General features: G+C 40.2%; 1 protein-coding gene across 3 annotated transcripts; it reads left to right on the forward strand.

Moving 5' to 3' along the window:
* Window positions 1-1,643: 1,643 nt before the first annotated feature.
* On the forward strand, window positions 1,644-19,564 carry PDHA1 (pyruvate dehydrogenase E1 subunit alpha 1). 3 transcript variants are annotated; one of them, XM_067297088.1, is made up of 12 exons: window positions 1,644-1,797; window positions 4,305-4,319; window positions 5,647-5,715; window positions 8,864-9,037; window positions 9,798-9,924; window positions 13,293-13,384; window positions 13,776-13,868; window positions 15,301-15,456; window positions 15,754-15,825; window positions 16,768-16,835; window positions 17,826-17,934; window positions 19,097-19,564. In XM_067297088.1, the coding sequence occupies exons 1-12, from the start codon at window positions 1,720-1,722 to the stop codon at window positions 19,259-19,261; spliced, it is 1,218 nt and encodes a 405-aa protein (XP_067153189.1). In that variant the 5' UTR covers window positions 1,644-1,719; the 3' UTR covers window positions 19,262-19,564. The 3 variants fall into 3 exon arrangements, with proteins under 3 accessions (XP_067153189.1, XP_067153192.1, XP_067153193.1); XM_067297091.1 differs by lacking the exon at window positions 4,305-4,319; XM_067297092.1 differs by lacking the exons at window positions 1,644-1,797; window positions 4,305-4,319 and adding an exon at window positions 2,625-2,645.
* Window positions 19,565-19,623: the final 59 nt, after the last annotated feature.

Genomic DNA, 19,623 nt, shown 5'->3' on the forward strand with positions numbered 1-19,623 from the left:
AGGACACCAAAACTCTTCCCTGCCCAGTACTTTACATTAAGGAGAGGATGTGGAAGAAATCACATTGGCCACTAGAGCGCACTGTGTAATAAAACAGTTGGGAAGCCAAGGAAGGATGTGAACAGTGCTATAGGAATCCAGTTGCAGCCGTTTTGGAAATAGAGGCCAACTTTCTGCCCTGTCTGAGGAAGGCTGAGGGTGTACTTTGAGGTTATGCCTTAAGCATTCACCTCTGTGTCCCAAGCGTGCTGAGCTCTATGCAATGCTCAAGACTGAGCAGGCACAAGCATTTGTGATGCAAATAAGTGAACTTCATTGCCTTTCTGTTTTTTGGGGGGGTTACTTTTTGCCTGGATCAACTTCCTGTTCAGCTACAGGGCTGTGCAGATGCTAATGCCAGGACAGCTCAAGCAAGCAGAGCAGGAGTGGGAGCAAGTGGCCAGAAAATGTGGGGACAGGATGAGGTGGTGAGTGCTAAACCTGGTTTGGGCACTGATTACTACAATTGAAAGTGTAACCTCAACGTGAGCCTGGAAGTGGGTGGGGAAGTCAGCTGGGGAGATCAGGAGATCTGAGGTATTGATACAGTGAGAAGACTCTTCAACACTAGGTTAAATCTTATTTTAATTTTGTTATGCATTTCCCAGGGCAGATATGCCAGTGAAATTAAAAGGAACTGTTGAAACACATTAGCCACTTTATGCATATCAAAAATCTGTCAGAAGATTCTCAGAAAGCCCAAATATAACATGAAATATTCAAACTTGCGTAGCAGACCCCAGCCTGTGCTGGAGAGGCCACACAGGTAATGAGTAACTAGACCTGAGAAAAGTGAGAGCTGGGGCAGAGGTGGCAAGCACAAAAAATTCCTTTTTGCATCAGAAAAAGACCAACACATTTTAATATTAATCCAGGTATGCTAGCTAGACTCATGCTTTTTTGGGAAAAAAAAAACTTTTTCACCCTTAAAACACAGCTAATGAACTCCTGCACTGCAGGATCTTGCAGCACCTCGACTCCTTCACCAACCTGCAGCTTGCAAAGGCCTGCACCACCTGTTCCCTGGCCCAACTCTCACGTTCTGCTAGAAAACATGACTGAAAACAAGCGAGGTGGTTTGGGGTTTCCCAGCGGCAGGGGCCGTAGTGTGCAGTGTGCCGCCCGGCGCCGGGGAGACGCCAGGAGAGCGACTCTGAGGAAAACACTCCGGGTCACGGGCCTCGCCAGGCAGCTCCGCCGGGGCGGGCCCGGATGCCTGCCAACACTAGGGGCAGGGCTGAACCGTGTGCGTGACCCTGCCGGTTACCTCGCACGCGTGATCTGATCACGGCATTGCTATCAGGGACGGCCCCCGTGCGCTTGCCCGTGGCCGCTACCCCGCCCCGGCAGCCTCCCTCCTCCCCCGCCGTTAACGGTCCGTGCGGGCCCCTGCGTAACGCCGCCGCCACGGCCGCCCGCCTCGCGCCGGACGCGGGCGCGCATGCGCGCTGCGGAGGAGAGACTTAGGGAAAGGCGCCTGTCGGCCCAGCGCTGGGGGCGTTGCCTGCGCCGTCACTTCGGGGAGAGTTTCGGTTGGCTGAGGAGGCGCGCAGGCGGCGGCGGCGGTGGCCGTCACGGGTGGGGCGGGGCGGGGCGGGGCGGGGCGGGGCTGGGCTGGGTAGCGGTTGAAGGAGAATCGAGGACGGGTCGGCGCGAGGCACTGCCGCCCCTCCCCGCTCCATGCGCAAGATGTTGCTGGCCGCGATTTCCCGGGTGCTGCAGGGGCCGGCCGCTACCGCCGCCGCCGCGGGGAGGACGGTGAGTGGGGCGCCGCCAGCGGCGGGCTAGGCCGCTACCTCCCCCGCTCCCCCCCCCCTCCCCCGGTGCGTGGCGCGAGCCGGCGTGGCCGGAACGCGGCGGCCTAACGGGCGGCGCGGGGCGGTTGGGGCTGCCGCGCGCACCCTTGGCGGGGAGGGGAGAGCGAGGCGCGCGGGGTGGGCGCTGCCGGCGCGACCGGGCGCGGCGGCGGTAGCGCCTCAGCCGGCGGCGCCCGCCCCCCCCGCCGCCGCCGCCGCTCCCGCCCCTCTGGCAGTCGTGTGGCGCCCCGCCGCCGCCCGCGTGTGGCCGCCGCGCTCTGCCCGCGGGAGCAAGGACACGGCAGGCAAATAACGGGTGCGCTGGGCTGAGCCCGGCGGTACGTTACCGCTGCTGGAAGAGTGTACGCAAACACGAGATCTGTAATATTTTTGTCCTTTGGGAACGTCCCAAATATCAAGGGTAGCGGCCAGGTTACTTGATTCTGGCAGCAAATAAATTTTATTTTTCGGGCTTAAAATAGTACTCAAAAATAAAACTGGGTGGCAAGTGTAGGAATTTTCCTGTATAAATATCCTTTTTTTTTTAACCTTTTACAAGTACTGCTAAAATATCAGAAATAGCTGATAATACTACACACATTTAAAATCTGTGTGGATTTTGGGTTCCCCCACACACACTTCTTGAAATGTGTTAGCTGTGGTCTATATGTTATTACACAAGGGAAGAATATTCCTTGCTCCAAGCAGTTGTAGTGCTGAGTGGAGTATGAACTAGATGCCACTTGAAAACTGGTGGCTAGAGCTGCCCTGTTCCTCTTCCAACTCTGTGCACAGTAATCTTTTTGAGAGGTATCTTTGTGATATAAAACTTTTTTTTTTTTTTTAACTCTCAGTGCAGGTCAGATCCTGAACAGTTGTAAACATACTTTTCTTTCATCATAAATTCAAACACCTGTCCTTCTTTCTTGAGCTTCTGTTGTCTTTGTTTGCTGTAACAACACATTTTTTTATCTCTTTCTGAATTTTCGTTCAAATTGTTGTTTTTGTGATGTTTCAGTTATTGTGTTGTCTCTCTCTTATGTGGAACATCTTCAAAATTTACCTTTTTGTTGTCTTTATTCCATTGTAATAATTGTCTTCTTACAGTGTGTATCTAAGATGCGTTTATGACATTGAATTTTGGATTGTAAAGTGCATTATAAGTTTGACAGGATAAGAATGTTTATATGCAATACTTACTACTATCCATTTGACTGTACTAAAGCTTAAGAAGTATGTTGATTTTTCAGGCATTTTGAGGAATCTTGTTGACATATTTCATGTTCCTGTTTGCTCTACAACCTCGATCAAAAAATTTTTTGCTCTTGGAAAAATGCCAGGCTAACTGACCAGTCAGTGCCTCACAAGATTAGGGGTTGGGTGCAGGAGTAGAAGGGACTGTGTGTGTTGCTTGGCTTCTGTCTTCCTTGCATGCTGTGTTGCAGTCGCTTTTGTTACCCTGTTTTCTGTCATGCATGCTTAAGACTGACTAAATGAGATACTAAATTACAGACTTTTAACATGTTAATTAGTTCCTTTTTTTAATGGTGGGCCTCAAAGAAAAGTTTTGGGAATCTGCTCTAAATCACATGAACTATAAGGGACTGGTTTCACAATCTGCTTGAGCTGATCTGATTGTACTGCCACTGAGATGATTGGTCCTGTGCTCACACTGTCTTCCATCAATGCCAATTAAGTGGCCACGAGAAAAACTAATCCAGCTGAAAAAAAAATTGCTAGCGAGATCAAGAAGTTAAGTTCTTGTTGTTAGTGTTAAAGGGTAATTTTTATAACTGGTGGTCAGCTGCCAGACGAAAATCTGTTACTGTACCTGTATTCTGAGGTAGCTCACTTACCTGGCATTCACTTCCTGTCATGGCTGAATCAGCAGGTGGGTGAATAGATCTGTGAAGATTGCATTAGAGAGCAGATTCACCAGAAGATCTTCCTGTGTGTGTTGGGACTATATGGAATGTATATTTAAAAGTAGGTCCTAATTTACAAGTAAAATATCTGTATTAAAAATTGCAAATATGAGTGCCTAAAATTTGTTCCTGACAGCAAGTGCTTGGCCTGCTACTGACATACTGCATTTTCTGAGAAGTCTAAACTATATCTATTTTGGATAGTTTAATATAGATTTTTGGATCCTAATGACTCCCACATATGAAAATGTTTATCTTGAATTGTTGCTATGCATTTATAGCAAAGGTATAAATTATCAAATAAAAAGCAGTCTTATCCATAAGGCAGTATTTGATACCTACTTTGAGCATATTGCAGTGGGTAAAGATGGATTTCCATGACTCAGAGCTTACCTGTAAGGAGACACTACCTCTTACAGTGTTTTAGTTTGCTAAGAATTTGCTGGGGGTTTTTTTCCCTTCTCCCTGCCCCAGCCAATTGTTTTATTATATGTACTTACTCTTCTCTTTTTCTTTTTTTCCCTTCCAAATGCTGCTATCCTAGGGAGCTGTTAGTGAGGTAAGGCCCAAATAAGTTTTGTCAAGGTTTGCTTTTGACACTTATACTGACCGTGTATTAGAACTTGAGTACTGACTCCCTAGTGTGGTTTTTGTGTAGGAATCCCAAGCTCTTGTTTTACTTCCAGCACTAGGAGTAAAATAGCTTTTCTTCGCTAATAATACTGTTACAGCTTGTTAAACAGCTATATAAGCTTAGTTTACTTTTAAAACTCTAAATATTTAATCTGAGGGGATTAAATATGAGGGAGTGAAAAATTAGGATTACTAAATCAATTAAGTAAAAGAATAGGCAACCAAGATGAATTACGAAATTTCTCCTGGCTTTTTTCCAAAATTTATACTTATCAATCTGGCCTTTTTGGAGACATGGAAATGGACATTTTCAAAGGAATGAACCTTCAGATAAATATGTAAGAATTCTATGGTTGAAGAAGCTACTGAAATTAATGCATAGTTTAATAAGCAATATAATTTTGGAGCTAAAGATGAAGTATGTTCCCTGTGCTATGGCCACAGTGCAGTCATGGACAGATGATTATCATATCTGATGCTGCAGTGAAACTTGTTAAAGTTATCTAAGGTTACCAGTTGTGGATTAGTTAACAATCTGTGCATGTTATTTAATATAGTACAGTAATATAGCTTTAAACATCCTTCTTGTCTCTCTCCTACCATCCTGTCTCTATTTCATGTATTTTAGGTATGTCATCTCTTACATTTCTGTGTTATTTCTCAGCAGCGGCCATGCTTTTCTCCACTTAAAAGATACTCTGTTTCTTCATAATTATCTCCTTGCATTCCCCCAATTTCTCTTACTATTAAAAGGAAAGAGTAAGATTAGTTCAACTCTCAGAAATCTGCTGTGTTTTTTTCCAAGAAGTCCTTTGTTCTAGCAAGGTGAAATTCCAGTCAGCACAGAAAGCCATCAAAATCTGTGTTGGCTAAGTTACTATTCATATAGTGAATCTGGCATGTGAGGGGGAAGATACTTATTTTTATTATTTTGATGCTCTTTGCAGTCTTTTGAAGCTTATTGGTTTTATTTAGATAATCACAGGTATTACAAATTTAAAATTTAAAATTCTGGGTTTTTTTCTGTCTTAATTCTAAATATTGGTTTTGAAGGAGTTCTAGCACTTAAATGGGTGTGCAAAATAAAAATTCTCTAATACTTTAATACTGTGGGGATATGCTACTGGTTAGTTTGATTCACAAATTATTTCAATTTGGGAGTATTGTTAGAAATGATGGATTGAGAATTCACCTAGTTCTGCCTGATAATTATCTTTAAATGTTGCTTGTGTTTTGTTTTTCCCTTTTTTAAGGCATCCCGAGTGATGGTAGCATCACGTAACTACACAGATTTTGCAAATGAAGCTACATTTGAAATTAAGGTAAGGAAGCTGAATACTTACAGAGGCATTCTGTGTAAGCATTGTTGTAGATCTTGACATGATGGCATTCACCCTTTGACTTTTTTGTTATAAAAAATACTGTTTGAATATCTAGAACCAAACCCCTCAGGACCTGGCATAATTTCTAAATGGAGCTGGCAGTACTGTGCTTGGAAGTATGTAGTAACATTACTTGTTTCTCTAGAATGCAAAGTTCTGATTCTTTGCAGCTGTAATATTGCAATACACCTGGTGTAATGGAGTTATGTAGGAGGTGAAGAACCTTTTCTGTTGTGTGGGAAAGATATTAATGTTTCTTTAATGCATTTAAAACAAATAGCTGGTATTTGCTGTCTGTTCTTTTTCCCTTCTCCTTGTTTAAGGGGTCATGGGTTCCATATCCTAGGCATGCAGCTGTTTGAGATCCATATGGATTTGGGAGGAAAAAATGGCACCCTTTTTAATGTTTGACTTGGTGCAGCTCAAAAGATGTTCTTGCTATTCTGTCAGCTTTCCACAATGGTTTTGGTCTTAGGAAAAAGTGAGGCTTCCGTTTGCAGTAGCTTTTGTGCTGGCCTTTCATTCAGGAATGGATTCAGGAAAATCTGAATGAAATATATTCGTTTTCCTTCTACCTGCTACCTGTTCGTCCCTGCCTGTAAAGCATTAAAATTATTTCCTGTGCAGTAGGAAGGGAAAAGAGGGTTGTATGGAAAGTCTTTTCTGAGTAGATTCAAGGATTAAAATTTGGTTACACAAACTCTTAAGCAGAGGTGTCTTCGAGTAGTGTGCATGTGTTGTTTTATCAAATTCATCCAAATGTCAGTGGATTTGCCTTGGACAGACTGTTGCTTTAATATAAACTGACCTGTGAAGAAGCATTTTGGTCTGTTTATTCTGCACTGAGTAATTTCTTTGGTCTGTTTCACTGAACTTGCATGATTTTTTTTGTAAGGGTAGCTAAAATCAGCCCTCAGTGCAAACTCAGTATAGCCCATGGTGTGGGGAGGAAGTTGTATTGCACACACTGATTTGATTGGCAGGGTGGCTAGGGCAGGAATGGCTTATGAAGGACTGAATGTGCTTCAATATTTCTCACAATGCTGATGTGAGGACCTTCTTTTTAGTTACATATGTAACAGGGACTGGGAGATTTAGTTAACAACAGTGCAGGGTGGGGGATGTGAGATTGTGTGGACTGTCCAGAGAGTTGACTGGAAACTCGTGCTTAAAGGGGATCTGTGAACTTGGCAAGATGTACTTTCTGTCCTCTCAGACAACCACTGAGTTGTCAGATACATGGAAATCTGGCTTGGTCTGCTCCCCCAAAGGTAACTGTGGATAAGCCAGTGTGATATAGCATGGCTTGTTCATGAGGATGCAACCTTGTGGCTTCTTGGCTTGCTTTTCACAAACACTGCTGCAGGCACAGTAGGCAAGGGCATGAGTTTAGGACCCTGGACTGGGCAGTTCTACAAGAGAATAAGGGAGGTGAGGAAGCACAGTGCACCTATTACAACAGGTGGGCAGCATTCAAGGACCAAGATGAAGCCAGAGTTTCGAAGGGAACTTTCACTTATTTGAGGTGTTTACCTGTTACACCAATACTGTGGAGTATAAAATGTTTCTGATGGGTTTGGGAAGAGTATCGTCACTGTTAAAAAGGCTGGCATGGAAATATTTAACAGAACATTCTTATTAAAGGATTTCTAGGAGAGGTTTAATAGATTACTACCGCTTTTCTTCTTACTACTTGAGGATCACAGAATCACAGAATCGCTGAGGTTGGAAGGGACCTCTGGAGATCATCTAGTCCAACCCCCCTGCTCAAGCAGGGTCACCTAGAGCACATTGCACAGGATTGCATCCAGGCGGCTTTTGAATATCTCCAGAGAAGGAGACTCCACCACCTCTCTGGGCAACCTGTTCCAGTGCTCTGTCACCCTCACAGTGAAGAAGTTTTTCCTCATGTTCAGATGGAACTTCCTGTGTTTCAGTTTGTGCCCGTTGCCTCGCGTCCTGTCGCTCGGCACCACTGAAAAGAGTCTGGTCCCATCCTCTTGACACCCTCCCTTCAGATACTTGTACACATTAATAAGATCTCCTCTCAGCCTTCTCTTCTCCAAGCTAAACAGGCCCAGCTCTCTCAGCCTTTCCTCCTAAGAGAGATGCTCCAGTCCCCTAATCATCTTTGTGGCCCTTCGCTGGACTTGCTCCAGTAGTGCCACATCCCTCTTGTACTGGGGAGCCCAGAACTGGATGCAGTACTCCAGATGTGGCTGGATGCTAACAGGCTTGTGTGTACATATATATATTTTTATTATTATTTTTATATATATATATTTTTTAATAGAGATGAAACTTTTTTGTCATTTGATACTGAAGTGGTTCCAGTAAAAGATAATAGTTTTTGCATATGGCATATGAGCATCTAGTTCATACTTGCTATATTTAAAAGGAATTAGGAGGTGTAAAAGCTCTGCATAAGAGAAAACTGGAAGGAAAATGAAAATAAAAATTGTATTCTGTATATTTCTTCTCTACCTTGCCAAAGGAGGAACAGAGAAAAGGAAAAGGTTCTGGAAGAGATGTCCCCAAAATTGTACTCTTTATCCTGTCATACAGGAGGTGAGGTCCAGTCTTAGGACCGGATCTTAAAAACAGAAGCAGCTCTTTTCAAATAGAAACAGACTCTGTAAGAGTCACTTTATAGATTTTTTTTTTTCTTTTTTTTGTTATTGTCTCTGGCCTATTATAATATGTAAATTGCTAGTTAAGGTATAGTTTTACTCAGCACTTCACTGAGCCTCTGTAGCTTTTACTAAGTATTTGGCAGGCAACAGCCATGGAAATGTCCTTTTTCAGTACTTTGCGACTATTTTAGTTAATCTATTGCTAGTAGGAACTACAAGACTTCATTTCAAGAATGTAAATCTGTCTTTATTAAAAACAAAGTTTTTCTATAGTGACCCCTGGATTTGGAAGTAGTGCACAACCTTAGTGTATTATTTTGACCTATGAATTGAGGTTTTTCTGGCTTTCTTTTTTTAAGAGGTGTTACAAGCTGAATTAAAAATGGCACATCGTAAAAACAAAATGTTAATGACATTCATAAATTCAAGAAATAACTACTCGGTCAACTTTGCAGAAGTGTGACCTCCATCGCCTGGAAGAAGGCCCTAGTACCACAGCAGTGCTGACTCGAGAGGAGGGGCTCCATTACTACAAGACAATGCAGACCATACGACGCATGGAATTGAAGTCTGACCAGCTGTATAAGCAGAAGATTATTCGTGGCTTCTGTCACTTATATGATGGTCAGGTGAGAATTTTTTTTTTTTTTCAAAAGGTTTTATAAAGTGTAGTTCACTCTCTCACCCTGCTTAATGTAGGGTTTGAGTAGACTAGAGATGAAATTAAGACACTGTCTGTAGATACTCAATTCTAAAGCTGTAGCTGGATCAGTGATTTGGTTCATTATTTCTTTAAAAACAATGTCTGAGCGCACAAAGGATTCCTAACTTCTTGAGACAGCAATAGGAAGAGAGAGAAAACGAGATGCAGCTGAAGATCTGCTGAGTGCAGGGAATGAGCAACTGCAGCATACTAAATTCAGCTCATTTCCCACATCATCCTCATTAAGCTTCACTAATATTTTCTGTTCCAGTGCCTCACAGAGGACGATACCCACTAAAAAAGGAAGAGCCAGTAGAACATTTTGAGCTTCAGTGAAACTTTGCTGTCTGTCCATTCACCCTTTTTGAATTGCAGTTATTTAGATGTATTGTTTGGGAGGTGCTTGTAGAAAAAGTCTGGTTATTTTCAGCCTTCCACTTCTGTCTGCTTTTGTTAGTCACAGTCAGGACAGAATGAGATTTGGAGGCCAAGATTCTTGTAGCTCTAGTGTCAGAGAGGCCTACCTCTCCTTGGGATTTAAGGAAGTCTCCTATATCTGTGCTTTTCCTGTTTTCTGCTGATATTTTAAGTACATATGGGGGTCCACAGCTAGCCCTTTTCACACTGCTGGCTGTTTGAGTTGGGTGCTTTTCTTCATTGCTAAGCTTATTTTTTCTTTGTAACAGGAGGCATGCTGTGTAGGCCTTGAAGTTGCCATAAAGCCTACAGATCATGTGATAACAGCGTACAGAGTTCATGGCTTTGCTTATGCACGAGGAGTTCCCGTTCGAACAATTCTTGCTGAACTTACAGGTTTGTGCTTAGTAAAATGAGGATTTGGATGCTGCTATGCTTCTGTCAGAATCTTTTACTCAAATTCAAAATGATGGCGACACACAAAGTATTCTGGGGCTTCAGAAGTAATCTAGTGACTTAGCAAAATAAATCAATATGTGACTTGTTGATGCAACCACTTTATTTTAAAACATAAATCACAAGTAATATTTAACTTGAGAAGTGCCAGCGCTTAAAGCTCAAGTTTGTAAGACTTTTCTTGATACCATAGGCTGCATGTGTTGTGCTACAGCAGCTTGTTCAAATGGAACTTGCAGTAGTAGCAATTACATTGCTGGTGGTAGAGGTTTATTCTTGACAGAGCAGAGCATGACCCTCCATAGGGCAGACTCAGATTCTTAGAGCAATGTTGCTGAACTTTGGTCTTAGGAAGACTGGTAAATACTGTCTGTAATTGTAAACTGAATGTGGTTTGGGGATACTTTGATTATAACAAGAATATTAAATGGTAATCTGGACAGATCTAAGACTTTGTGGAAAGGAGAGATGGCTATTCATAGTAAGTTCATAGGTAGAGCAGGCAAGAGAAGAGTGGATCAGCCTGCTGAACTCTTACAGGTCTGTGTGCTAATGCTGCAAATGAAAAATGAACAGGAAATCTGGAGGCCTTTGTATGCTGTCAGTATTGTGATATAATAAAAACCTGATCTGAGAATTTGAGTGCTTGAAACATTAATATACGAAAGGACGTTTTGGAGGTAGAGAAGTATGTTTTTGTATGCTAAGTATATGTTTATTAATAATGCATATTTGCAGCATTGCAGTGAAGCCCAGAATCTTGTGGATGATTGACTTGCCAAGTATCACTAGATACTGATAAGGAAGAAAGTAAGGAATCTGTCATGACTGGAGTCTACTATTGACTCTGAAACCAGAAAAAACAGTGACGGTGTTCTGTTGGGTTTTTTTGTTAGTTTGTTTTTTCTTTTCACAGCACAATCTTCTATACCATTATGCTTGGTTTTAGTGGTTGTTGGGTGTGGGGGTTTTTTTTCCTTTTTTTTTTTTTATTGGGGAAGAACAGCAGCAGTACAGAGACTGCTGTTTCAAGAAATGACATGTGGGGCAAGTTTCTAGAGAGGGTTGATTCTTTCAAGCAAAGATCTTGACCAAAAATGTCAAACTGAAAGAGAGCTTGAGTTACAATTTCCAGAAAACGATAGAATTCAAGAATCTTTCAAGGAGCAGGAAGGAGAGTCAATCAAGCTAAGACTGGTACAGGAAGCAAGCTAAAGAAAATGAATGTTTAGGAGAATTGACAATTCCCTAAGAAATGATTTTGTGCACACCAGGGCAAATTATTCCAGGAAAAATAGAAAGTAGAGCCAAAAATTACTTTAAGTCAGGAGTTCTTCAGTCATCTAAAACACAACAAAGGATTGTACAAAAATTGAAATGCAGAGAGATTACTGAATTTCAGGTGTAAGAGAACAATAGTTTTCTGATTAAAATTAGAAAATTCACTTTTTTTTGCTTTGGCCCTAGCTGGCAGAATCTGTAAAAGCACAGAAGAAACCATTTCAAAAGCATATGAAAGGTGAGAGGAAGACTAATAAAAATGACCCACTATTAGGTAAGGAAGAGGAGTACAAATTCCAGGATGGCATCAAGCACTCAGGGTTTTTGTTGTTAGGGTGTTTTGAGGTTTTTTGGTTTTGGGGTTTTTTTTCATCTTTTGATGGTATCTGCTGTGATCTTGTGTAAGAAAGTAGTGAATCATGATATAAATGAAACCATTGAAATGTAGCTAGAAAACTGTATTCAGGCTAATTATCAAAGGTTCTGTGTGAAACTGAAAGGATGTATTCAGCAAGTTGTTGGAGTAGTTTATCCTCTCTGGTACCAGTCAAATTTCCATTCAGAATTAGGAGAATGGTGTGGAGGATTGTGCTTGTTGAACAGCTGGAAGATAGTGAGGTGGAGGGAGCTGTGTGCTTTTAGGAAGATCAGATTAGAATTCAAATCCTGAAAAACTGGAGAAATGGCCTGAAAAATAGGGTATAGCTTTAATAAGGACCAGCTGCAAAAAATACTGGGTGAACTGTCAGTGGGCTAGGTATCAGTTCAGCAGAAAAGGCGCTAATGGCTTTAGGGATTGAAATGATGTAATGCTGTCAAAAAGCACTATATCTATTGTATTGAATATAAATAATCCTAATGATCAGCACGTGTAGGACTTCAGCTGACGAACTGTATTCTTATGTTTTTGATAACTGGATAGACAGCTAGCAAATATAAATTGACCCTGCGCTAGAGGAAGGGATGGACTAGTTTTGCATTTTTCAAACTTCCTAAATTGGAAGCGTTTACAAACTTAGGGGAGGGGATCAAAGAATACCTTGCCTCTGAGGGCAAGAGGAGACATAGAATGTTAGTAAATAAAAGGCTGTTCTTTGAAAACATAATTGTAAAATATATACTTTAAAAGTGTAGTGACTTGAGGCCTGTATTTGAAACAAGTTGGCTGAATTTAGAATGGAATTGGAGTGCCTGCCTTGAGGTACTGAGGGCACTTGTGAGATGCCTCCCTGAGTGCCTTTTCATAGGCACTGTCTTCTATTTCCCAACTGTGTGGGAGTGCATATAATGTGTATTTAAAAATGCTTTTACGCTTTATTTAATGGGCTTTGTTCTAGGTCTTTATGGACCACCATTTATCTTCAAACTACAGTTTGAGTAGTGCTGGAGTAGGTGACCTCTTGATGTTTGTTTATTTGATGTCCATCTGTAATTTTTACTTCTGGTGATTGTCACAGGAAAGATGAGTGTAGATTACGGCAGCTAATCTGAATCAGTGTTCATACCTTTATTGCCAAAACTAAAAGTGAAAAGGACTGTATAGTTCTTTTATGGTAGCGCAGATTACATGTACCAGAAGTACAGACAATGTTGGCTATTTAAATATATATAAATAAACATATAAACTGCTTTATCAGAAAGTGCATTTGTATAGTAGGACACTGAAACTTCCTTGGGTGGTTTTAAAACCACGCTTAAACAATTCTTCATTAATCTCATTCTGTGCTTCCTGAATGATGTTTTTCATTATCATCCCTTTTTTCTTCTTCTCCTATCCCTTTTGTGATATATTAAGGCCACTGTGGCTAATGTATAAGAATCAATGTCTTAAGTCTGCACAGAAGACCTAATAACACGAAGACAATACTATTGTCATTACTTTAGGAATTGAATTAGATATTCCCATTTATATAGTAGTTTTCCTTCTATATAGTAACCCAGAAAAGAGGCAGAAACTAGGACCAACTGAAGTCAGATTTCACTCATTTCACTGGCTGACAAGTAATTGCTTGTTGTTCATGTTTCAGGTCGAAAAGGAGGATGTGCAAAGGGAAAAGGAGGATCGATGCACATGTATACCAAGAATTTTTATGGTGGTAATGGCATTGTTGGTGCTCAGGTATATACGTGACTTCTGCTTTAAAACACAAGTTTAATTTCACTGGTGGCCTGTGCCAGTGTTTCCTTTCAGTCTTCATGCCGTGAGCTCGTATGCAGCTACCATTGCTCTGTGGCTATTAAGTCTATGTTATGTTTTTATTCCGGTTTGCTTACGGTTTTGGGAACTGTAACACAAAGATAAATCAAACGGAGACTATAGTTAATATTTAGATTTTTGGCTGTAATGCAGATTGGAACAAATGGAAGTGGGTTGGTAACAACTCTTCATTTGTTGAGCGCCTCCCTGATATTTTAAAGGCCTTTTTATGGCTCACAAGCTGACTGTCTCCAACTCCTCCAAACATTGTTCTAAAATTTTGCTTTGTTTGTTCTGTATTATTTTGTGATAGGTTCCTCTTGGAGCTGGGATTGCACTGGCCTGTAAATACTTTGGTAAAAATGAAGTCTGTTTGACTTTATATGGGGATGGTGCAGCCAATCAGGTAAGCTAGCTCTGTCTAATATGGCTTTGGAAGGAGGAGTGTGACTGTGGATAATAGATTTTCCCTCTGTGAGCTCTGCCTATTTACAGCATAATGACAGAGCACCTTTCACCCTGTCTCTGTTCAGTATCTGCAATCTGCACAACATCTGACTGTGAACTTGCACTGAGGTTGTTATGTTGGGCTTTCTGTTCCAGGGAGGCTTTATTAAAGGAGTCCACAGATGACTGAAAGCAGTGCTGGAGAGTGAAAACAATGTACACCCACTGTCCTGCAGTTCATTTGCAGTTTTTCTTAGGGCTTTTGTTATGAAGTGCTCTTCACTGAAATGAACTTCATGTAGGTGGCTGAGCAGCTGGCAAATTTTGGACATCTTAGGCATTCGAGTAGGTGCTTGTGTCACTGAGGACTGTATAGTCCTCAGAGGAGTGATTCAAGTGAACAGTTGAGAAGTTAATTGCTAGATGCTCTTTACATATCAGGAATGAAGCATGTGCTTGGATTTCCCCCCCCCCCCCCACCCGGCCCCCCAATCCTGTTTTGGGCCCGTTTGGGAATATAGGCTTCATGTCAATGTCTGTCCTTCCCCATCCCTGTTTTGAACTCTGCCCCTGTTGCTGGAGTGGAGGGAAAGCCTTTTGGTTCCTTCCCATCGAGAGCAGTCTAGATGCTAAGGGCTAACTGTTAATTATTTGAGCATAGTGGAAGTCATGGGAGAAAGGGTTTCTAGTTACTATTATTATCCTCTTTCCAGCAGTGCATGGCTCACCTGAGTGTGTTGCTGCTTGAAGCCTGTGTGCTGTACGCAGAGCTCTGAAAGACAGTAGTGAAGCTGACCGTGCTACTGCATAGAGAGAAACATTTAACTTATATTTGTGAAAGCAAAGGGGAAGACGGAGCACCTCACAAAACCACTTATTTTTGACATTTGAATGGTTATCTTCACATTATGGGTAGAAAAATTAATTAAGCTGGATGAGAAATTGGTGGTTTAGAGTACACTGTTCCCTACTGCTACGTAATTTCCCATTTTTCTAAACACAGGGAGCTCTCAATTCTTGGTTTTCCATATGCTTCACTTACAGCAGCAAGACTAGTGCAGTGTGGTTGAGCTGTTTTTTATGACTTTCTAAAATATTTCAATCAAAATCTTAAGGTTTTGTGCTACCTTAACACAGATACTGAATGAGGTTAAAAATTAAATCCTGTAAAATATTACAACATACAAGTATGTCGAGATAACTTTTATCTTGGATAGTATAACTCTTCTCTCTTATTCCTTCTCAGCTGAAGGAAATGGCTAGTTTCAGATCACTTTTAGTATTACAAGTTTACCAGCTAGACCTTCGCAACTGAAAGATTTTCAGTAGAGCCTAATGCTTAAAGTTTGAGCTCGCTCTCTGTAGATTTTAATTTGCTCCTTTTCTTTCAGGGCCAGATATTTGAAACCTACAATATGGCAGCCTTGTGGAAGTTGCCTTGTGTTTTTATTTGTGAGAATAATCGGTATGGAATGGGAACTTCTGTTGAAAGAGCTGCAGCCAGTACCGACTACTACAAACGAGGAGACTTCATTCCAGGCCTCAGGGTGAGTATAGTTCCAGCTGCTTTTGAGAGAGCAAGATCAGTGGGGGGGGGGGGAAAGGGTGTTTATGTATATGAAAAACACATTATGTCTGTAGATATACATAAAAACAATATTTCTTATGTATTTACTATTACAAATATATGTATAATGTGATTATTACACACACACATATATATATATATAAAAACGTAGAAGAATTTGAAATTTAATTCCTACTGCACTTGTGGAAGTATTAACATTTAAAGTTTGGGGTTTTTTGGTTTCTTTTTGCCTCAACTTGTAGTTTCTGTTTATCAGGTGGATGGCATGGATGTTCTCAGTGTTCGGGAAGCAACAAAGTTTGCAACTGAGTACTGTAGAGCTGGAAAAGTAAGTCAGGAATCATCATCATTCCTTTACTATAGGTGAAATTTTTTGCAAGATTATTGCTATACACAAAAATTCCATCTAGCCCATTTTGTGCAGTCACTGTTGAAACTGTATTTGACTTTATTTATTCCACCCCCCCCCCTCAGTATTGAACCTGCAAGTACTTGAATGGTTCTTTAATTTTGTTAGAATTTATTAACATGCAACTGATACTAACAAAACTTTTTTTGGTTTGGTTTGTTTTTTAAACCAAAACTCTGATATCCTCTTGTCTTCTTCCTGCTTTCTCCCCCAGTTAAATTCTGTTGTGAAAGGTTTTGACTGTTATGCAGTTATTCCCTGTGAAGAGATTAATTTGGGGGGAGCAACAAGGAAAGTAATCATCCTATTTTTACAGCAAAGAGCAAGTGAAGTAAAAAATATTTTGTGAGACTGGACACATGAACACAAGATGCATACATTTTTGCATAACTACATAGGAATGCATAAAAAAAACTAGACAAGATATTAAGACTTTCAGCATTTGTTTGTCACCCAAGTATGATGCATTGCTTCTGAAGATGTTTAATATCTGGTGAAATACTGTTTGTGCTGGGAATGCACTGCATAAGAATAACAAAATTGATACACAAGAATAAGGTTCTGTGAGTTACCATTTTTCAGTAAAAGAATAGGCCATATGAGTAATGGTGGAATGACACTGGTAAAGAAGAAATTGTTTAATACAGCACAGTGAGAACATGAGAATAATGCTAAGCACATATACTTTCCTTTGAAAAGAGTTAAGATTCTTTTTTTACTAGCTGTGGTAACATTACACAAATTAAAGAAAAGAGCATTGGATTAATATCATTCATCATCAGTGGGATTCACCAATAGCAAATACTTTCTGCTGTAACAACAAATTGATCACTCAAGGTGGTAATACTCTATCTTTTTAAGGGTCCTATTCTGATGGAGTTACAGACATACCGTTATCATGGCCACAGTATGAGTGACCCTGGAATCAGGTACTGTTAAATATTTTCAGTGTTCACTGAAACCAAGTATTGAAGATCAGAATTCTGAAAGAACACATCATGGATTTGATGCTTAAATCTGTTGTGAAGTGCATGAAGGTTATAATGAAATCTCTATGATCAATTTGATCACTCATCTTATTATTCAGTAGATAATCAGTGACAGTGGAACATGCTTATTTTACTTACAAACTATCAAATATAGCTTTAAAACAAGTGCTAAGTCAGTTAAATTTCTGTCCTTTTGATTAAGGAGTCTGCATTCAGTGTGACTTTATGGGAGAAGAAATTTTACTGGTGCTGTGTTCTTCTAAGTAAGCTTTGACTAGAAAACAACATGCTTTTCCAGGACTTCTAGAATTTATAAAATCCTGTAAACTGAAAGTATAGGAACAGGTTGGAGTGTCCAGTCAAATGGAACACTTAAAAAATACAAATATTTAGGTGCTGACAGGACTTGGGCATTGTGCCATCTGACAAATTTGAATGGATCTACATGAAATAGAGGTGTATCCCAAAGTTTCACTGGAAGCTTGTAGATTGAAAATTTTGATTGAGTTGAATGATTAAACACATCCATCTGTAAGCCTTCAGACAGTGGATATATTGTGACCCAATTTAACAGTACACAGCAAGTCATCTAGCCCCCTACTCCTTTTTCCCTTAAGGAAGATGGGAAGCAGGAAATAGAGCCTCCCATGGGAACTGTCTCAGGCTGCGACTGCTGCTTCTTCCCCCTGCCTTTCCTACTCTGGCCTAGATCTAAACTCTGGCTCCATTCTAAGATCTCAGAAAGGTTCTAGATGTAGCTTGCCTTCATTCTTTGAGTAATTAATATTGCTGTGTTTTCACTGCATTCATAACAATTTTTGACAAATGTTTTGGTTGCTATTTTTAAGATGAGCTGTGTCCAAGACCTCGCCTCTGTTCAAGAATACCACTGATGATTGACGTTCATGTCTTTGCTTGTTTTTCTCATAGCTATCGTACTAGAGAAGAAATTCAAGAAGTGAGAAGTAAAAGTGATCCCATTACTTTGCTGAAGGACAGAATGATCAACAATAACCTTGCTAGCATTGAAGAATTAAAGGTATAGCTTTAAGTTGATACATTTACGCAAGCTCATGTGCATTCAAACACTAATGAGCTCTGCAAAGGGCAGCAGTATGCATCACTCATTCTTTGATTTTTGTTGTTGTTGTTCTTGTTTAAATATAACTTTTAATCAGTGAAAGTAAAATGTTGGTGCAGACCAGCTAATGAAGGTACACTGTTCTGGAAAGGCTTTTTGCTTTTGGTGCTGATTGTAACTCTCTGCCTGTTTTAATGTGACAGGAGATATATTCAGAACACTAACATCTAGAAATCAAAATTCCCCAGGCTTTCTAGACTACCTAGTAACAGGGAAAGTCAGAAAGGTAGGGAAGTCATTCTGCTGGCTGCTTTCCCCTCAGTAGTAAAAAATTCTAGTGAAGGATTCAGGAACCCTCTCAGCAAAAAGCACAATATAGCTACAACTGAACATAATTAGTTATAACTAACAATGCTATACTGTTCTACACCCATATATCTCTAGCTATATATGGGTTTGAGATTATAAATATTATTCTATTGAAAAATGTCAAGTTACTTTAGCAACAGAGACTTTCTAGCAAGTAAGTTAAACTTATTTTTATGTTTGCATTCTGTTTTCTTCATGCAAAATGTTGATTTTACTTCCTCTAGAAAAAGCAATAATTATTAGCCCTCAACATCACTTGCACATAACATATAACATATTTGAACTAAGAGAGTTTTAGTAGAAGGTTAAGCTATAAATAAAATTCATCATATACTAACCTCTAATATGTGGCAGTAAGTTTAAGAGTTATTTAAATGAAAAGCTTATCTTGAGGGTACCACAAATATAACAGGCAGAGGTTGTATTGTAGATCTATAGAGGTCTTTTAAAGGCTTATATGCATGAAAGTGTCATTTTCCTTGCAGTCAGCATCCTCTGTGCATCCTGAATGTGTTTTGCAGAATCAGAGTCAAAATTGTAGCTCAGTGCAGTCCTGTTCTTCTGGCAGTAAGATAACTTATTCAAAAAGGGCAAATGCTGCAGTTCAGTAAGAAGGGAGTTTTTACAGGTTTCTGTTCATGTTCCCAGATGTTAACACTAATTGTGATCAGTACTTCATCATTGGATTTATACTTAAAATTATGACACTTTTTCTGAGCAGTCTTCTAATAAGCTTCTATTTTTGCTTTAGGAAATTGATGTGGCAGTAAGGAAGGAGATTGAGGAAGCTGCACAGTTTGCTACCACTGATCCAGAGCCACCACTGGAAGAACTAGGTCACCATATCTACTTCAATGAGCCACCCTTTGAAGTGCGTGGCCCAAATCAATGGATAAAGTACAAGTCTGTCAGCTAAAGGCCTTTTTTTATTGGGGGTAACTTATGAATAAGTGAATGCATTTACAAGAACTATAACGACTCAGAAACAAACCTTAAGCTTATTTAAAAGCTCTTTCAAAAGAAGAAATTTAAAGATTGTGTAGGGAAATCCATCTTCTTATGGATTGTCTTAAAGGTGCTGAATGTTGCTTCAGAAGGAGCTGAATTAGGAGAAAGCAGCTGTTTATTTAAATTGCTATATATTTGCTTTAGTGACTTTTCTTTGGATTGCTGTATGTGTCATGTACAGTACAAAAATATTAAACTGTAACAACATTTATCTGGTCATCAGTTCTTGCCTCTTGATGAACCACTTTCCAAAAAAATTGAATGCTATGT

This window comes from Apteryx mantelli, chromosome 1, assembly GCF_036417845.1.
Source record: "Apteryx mantelli isolate bAptMan1 chromosome 1, bAptMan1.hap1, whole genome shotgun sequence".
Lineage (NCBI taxonomy): Eukaryota > Metazoa > Chordata > Aves > Apterygiformes > Apterygidae > Apteryx > Apteryx mantelli.